Genomic DNA, 4,346 nt, shown 5'->3' with positions numbered 1-4,346 from the left:
GCAGGGGGCTCTGCGGCTGCTGAGGGGGTGTCTGGGGGGCTTTAGGGGAGCATGGGCACAGCAGGCTTCACCCGTGCGTCTCTCACTGCTCCGGAGCCTAACTGAGCTTTTTTTTTTTTTTTCTCCTCCTGTTTGGTGGGCCCTTTTAAACTGCGCGCATGCGCAGTGGGCCTGCCGTCGGGGAACGCTGGTTTCTCAGGCCAGGGGGGCCCTGCCCGGGATTTGGGGGGTCCTGCCCTACAGGAGGGGGACTGGTGAATACCCCACTCCTTCTCTGTCATCATTGCACAAGTGACATTTTTATATAAAATCACCCTTAGCTTATTTTCTTTTGTATACATGCTTTTCTTTTAATGCATTTGTTAAACTTGCTTTAGAGATTACCGTGTGCCCAAGAAAGCATTGAAGATGGTGTGTGATACAATTAAGATTTAATTCCTTTTACACTGTCTGCTTAATTCATTATTTAATGCTGCAAAATGGTGAAATACTTTTGGAAGATTGTGTTTCTGCCTCTCACGTGCCAGGGACTTTTTAAAACGTTTAAATATATAGTACCCAGCATAGTATAGACAAAGCTTTGGAGTTTATTATATCATGGAAGTTTCATTTTAAAAGATCATGGTTGGCATATATACTACAGAATGATGATTACCTTTCCTTAATGTAATCAGTGGAGTTACAGCAGGGATTAATTCAATCCAGTCTTTTTGTTTCAACATAAAATCACTACCTTTTTTAAATAAATATTTTGTTTAACATGCATATAAAGAACATACATATATTTTTCAACTTGGCAACAAATAAGCTAGAAACTGTGCATATTTGTTTAAAATAAATAAGTTTTCAGATGATTCACTATCTGAGTTTGTCCAGTGGGTTTCTTTCATAGAAAGAATACAATATATTTTAGAGACTCAAGCATGAAAATATTTGTGACATTTTCTGTGCTGCAGTAATATCCTTCTTTGAAATTTAGCCTATCATTCTTTCATCACTGGCAAAAACATTCCACAGACTTTATTTTCTTTTGTTTTGGATCTTATGGTGGTGGTGACAAAAATGCAAGTAAAATGTATTTACAGAAATTATAACCAAAGTGTGTCTTGTCTCTCACTCACCACTAGTCTATGTAGATGCACATTTGTCCTGAAAACCTTAAGGATTCTAAGCTTTCAGCCTACACATTCTGGCTAGGCATCCCTTCTCATCAGCTGACAGCTGGAAAAATCCAGTGTGTGAGCTCTGGAGTCCTGTGTGTGCCACTTCAGGAAAAATCTTGCCATGGGGATGACATACTTTGGGTTAGCTGCCCAGAATAGGCTGCCAAAGTACGCCAAACATGTCCACACCATCCTCTTTTTCCCCTTATAAAAGGAACTTCTGTGCCAAAATGTACATTAAAAGCCATGTATGAAACGCTAGGACATTTAGAGTTGTGGTTATCTCATTGACTATGTTTATGGTGTAGAACAAAATAGCTTAACATTTTTGTCCTATAGAAACAAAGTTTTCTGTTTTAAAACCAGAATCTGAGCAATATAGTATTTGTTAGCAGAAATAAGTGGAAAATAAATTAAGTTAAACTTATTTTTCTTGGGAGGGGGTACTCACTCTTAGTATTTGAATGAAACATTGTTTATTTATTATTCATTAATACAGTGCGTGCTATTTTTTTCCTTTTTGTTCCTTACCCTAGGTGATTGACCTGGGTTCTGGAAAAGGCTACCTGAGTTCCTTTTTGTCCATGCAGTATAACCTAAAGGTTTATGGAATTGATTCCTCAAGCACCAATACTCACGGAGCTAATGAACGGAATAGGAAATTGAAGAAACACTGGAGAGCCTATCAAAGTCGGGCAAAAACAGGTGTCAAAGGCCAAGTGTTGGAAGAGGCAAAGAAAGGACCAGTGGAGGATGAAATGAAATGTAAATCAAATATCAATGAGGACCTCTTAAATGCTAACAACCATCTTCATGGTGAGGATCATCTGGCTACTTCAGCTTCAATTCCTCTGGAAAGTGCTGGCATTTTCACAGACTCTGCAATGTCTAAAACTAGCAAACAAACTGAACTTCATGGAGTGGCACAGCTACAGTCTTATAAGAACAAACTTTCTGAAAATGCTTTTTCTATTATGAACATCCTGCCTAGCGATGCTATAGAAGGTACTTCTTCATCCAAAAATAACTACCTAGAGCTCTCTGAAGATGAAAAAGAACAAAGGAAAATGGCCTCCATCAAGGCCAGAGGAAGCAAGTCAAATGAATCAAACATTTATTTTCCACTGACCTCATATATCACTGCGGGAACAGAACTCTCTGACATCATTACAGATCTAGAGGTTGTTTCACTTACATTTTTCAACTACTGTTGTTTGATTCTATGTTGCCTTACATCTTGTGTAGTCACTGTCATAGTGCAGAGTGGATATAGAATGCAGTCAGCTGTGCGAACAAGCAGACAATTCTGACTCAATATTGCATTTCTTGCTGATGTATTCACTGTTTTCTTATTTTAGTGCATCTGTTAGACCATTTTGGATTGGATTTGAAGTGTAGCTAAAATTAACATTTAAAATGTAGTTAAAAGATATTATTCAGCTACCCTACAATAATTTATATTCTGATTCTGCATATATTCTGATATTATATGTTTGATTCTAATTAATTATTTAGAAGAATTTGGTGAACTAACTGCTGTCTAGTAAAAGGGTGCAATCTACAAAGGTATTTAGGCAGTCAAAAAATTGAAGGAAGAAGAACAGCAGAATCAAAACACTGGACTTCATAAAAGCAGACATTTACAAATTTGAGGAATCCAGGCAGGATTTCATGGAAGCAAGTCTCAGGGCAAAAGGAGCTGGTTGTACTTTAAGGAGACTTTATTAAAGATGCACAGCAAGCTATCCCAATGCAAAGAAAGGATAGGAAATGCGGCAAGAGACTGGCCTGGCTAACAGTGATCTCTTCAATGAGTTGCAATTAAAAAAAGGAATCTTACAAAATGTGGTAACTTGGCCATTTAAAATGGATAGGCTAATTTGGCAATCAGAACACTGCCTAGCAAGTAGAGTTGGTAATTAATCTTTTGGGGCAGTATCCACTGCTCTCAGCGCTAGGCTATTACCAGCCCTGAAAGTACATAGATCATGTCAATTTCAAGGCGTCTTTTAGAAGGCAACTAACAATGTATCCTGCCTTTATAAGGTGCAAACAGCTACGTGTAGGCTGTTCCTACAAGGAATGGCATACCTGCAGGAATATTAATATTGAAATTACTGGAATTTGGCAAATGGATTGTGCCATTTGCATCATTTAAATGGCAGCTTGCCTTACCTATGGGTATCTTAAGTGGTTTATACAGTATTCTTTTAATCTTGGTCCTAATATTTATTTAAACTTTCCTTAATTATTTAAACATATTTAGTAACGTGCCTCTGGTAAAAGTCTGCAAGAAGTAAATGCAAACAGTATTTTTATAGTTTGGATGGTCATTACTATTTTTGAACTGATTGTGGTATAATAGTAATAATGAGATGATCTCAGTGCCCTACTATTTATATATATTGCACTGATGTGAAATGTGTACAGTGATGTCAACGTTCTTGCCATTCAGCTCTTTTCATGCACCGCAAAATGGCCTTGTCAACTTAAGACTTGGCTTAGGGAGATTATTAAGTTCCTCAAAAATTGTTAGTGTATTAAATGTAGGCAGTTTTTTTTGTTTACATCAAAGATCAGGAGGAGGGATATGGGATAGAACAGACAGCCAAGGAACAGGAGTGGATCTGCAAGTACTTGTTATGAGTCTCAGTGTCTTATTCAGTTGAGAGTCACTGAGGCTGGTAAGAGTGCTCCTTCCCCAAACTGGTAGACAATACTCAGCTGCTGAATAAGCAAGGGTCAGCAACAGTGTTCTAAGAGCTTCAGAATTACATCCTCAACTCATACCAGCAGTTTTGAGATGATGTTATTACGTATGGCAAGTTTGTTCTTAGTTATTTGTATATGATCCTTATAGATGAGCCTGGTTGAAGTAGACTTCTAAATACTTGGGGTTGGGTTCACAGTTTCCACAAAAGCTAATTCTTAGTTAGTTGTTCACCTGGGCGTTTACAAGATGAAAAAAGATGGTGACACTGTCACTGAACAATGCTAAGAATGAACACTACACGATGAAATAGATGTCATGCAGCTGCTTAGCACAGCACTAGATGTGGCCTAAGGAGGGCATGATATATGCTAATGTATGATATTGTTGGTATTGGCAGTGTGAGGGAGCGGCGGCTAGGGGCGGCCATGAACCCCCTAGCGCCCCCTACCGTCACATTAGGGTGACGTAGC

General features: G+C 38.4%; 1 protein-coding gene across 1 annotated transcript in view; it reads left to right on the top strand.

Moving 5' to 3' along the window:
* METTL25 (methyltransferase like 25) overlaps positions 1 to 4,346 on the top strand; it is a 116,050-nt gene that overhangs the window by 42,399 nt on the left and 69,305 nt on the right. The window contains exon 4 of the mRNA XM_019543137.1: positions 1,700 to 2,344. Within this exon, the coding sequence (XP_019398682.1) occupies positions 1,700 to 2,344 (645 nt within the window). The remainder of the gene's footprint in view (positions 1 to 1,699; positions 2,345 to 4,346) is intronic.

Source organism: Crocodylus porosus, unplaced genomic scaffold (genome assembly GCF_001723895.1).
Source record: "Crocodylus porosus isolate Cpor-Errol unplaced genomic scaffold, CroPor_comp1, whole genome shotgun sequence".
NCBI classification, from domain to species: Eukaryota; Metazoa; Chordata; order Crocodylia; family Crocodylidae; genus Crocodylus; species Crocodylus porosus.
The sequence above is the reverse complement of the archived record's forward strand: the minus strand, read 5'-3'. Positions and strand labels throughout refer to the sequence as shown.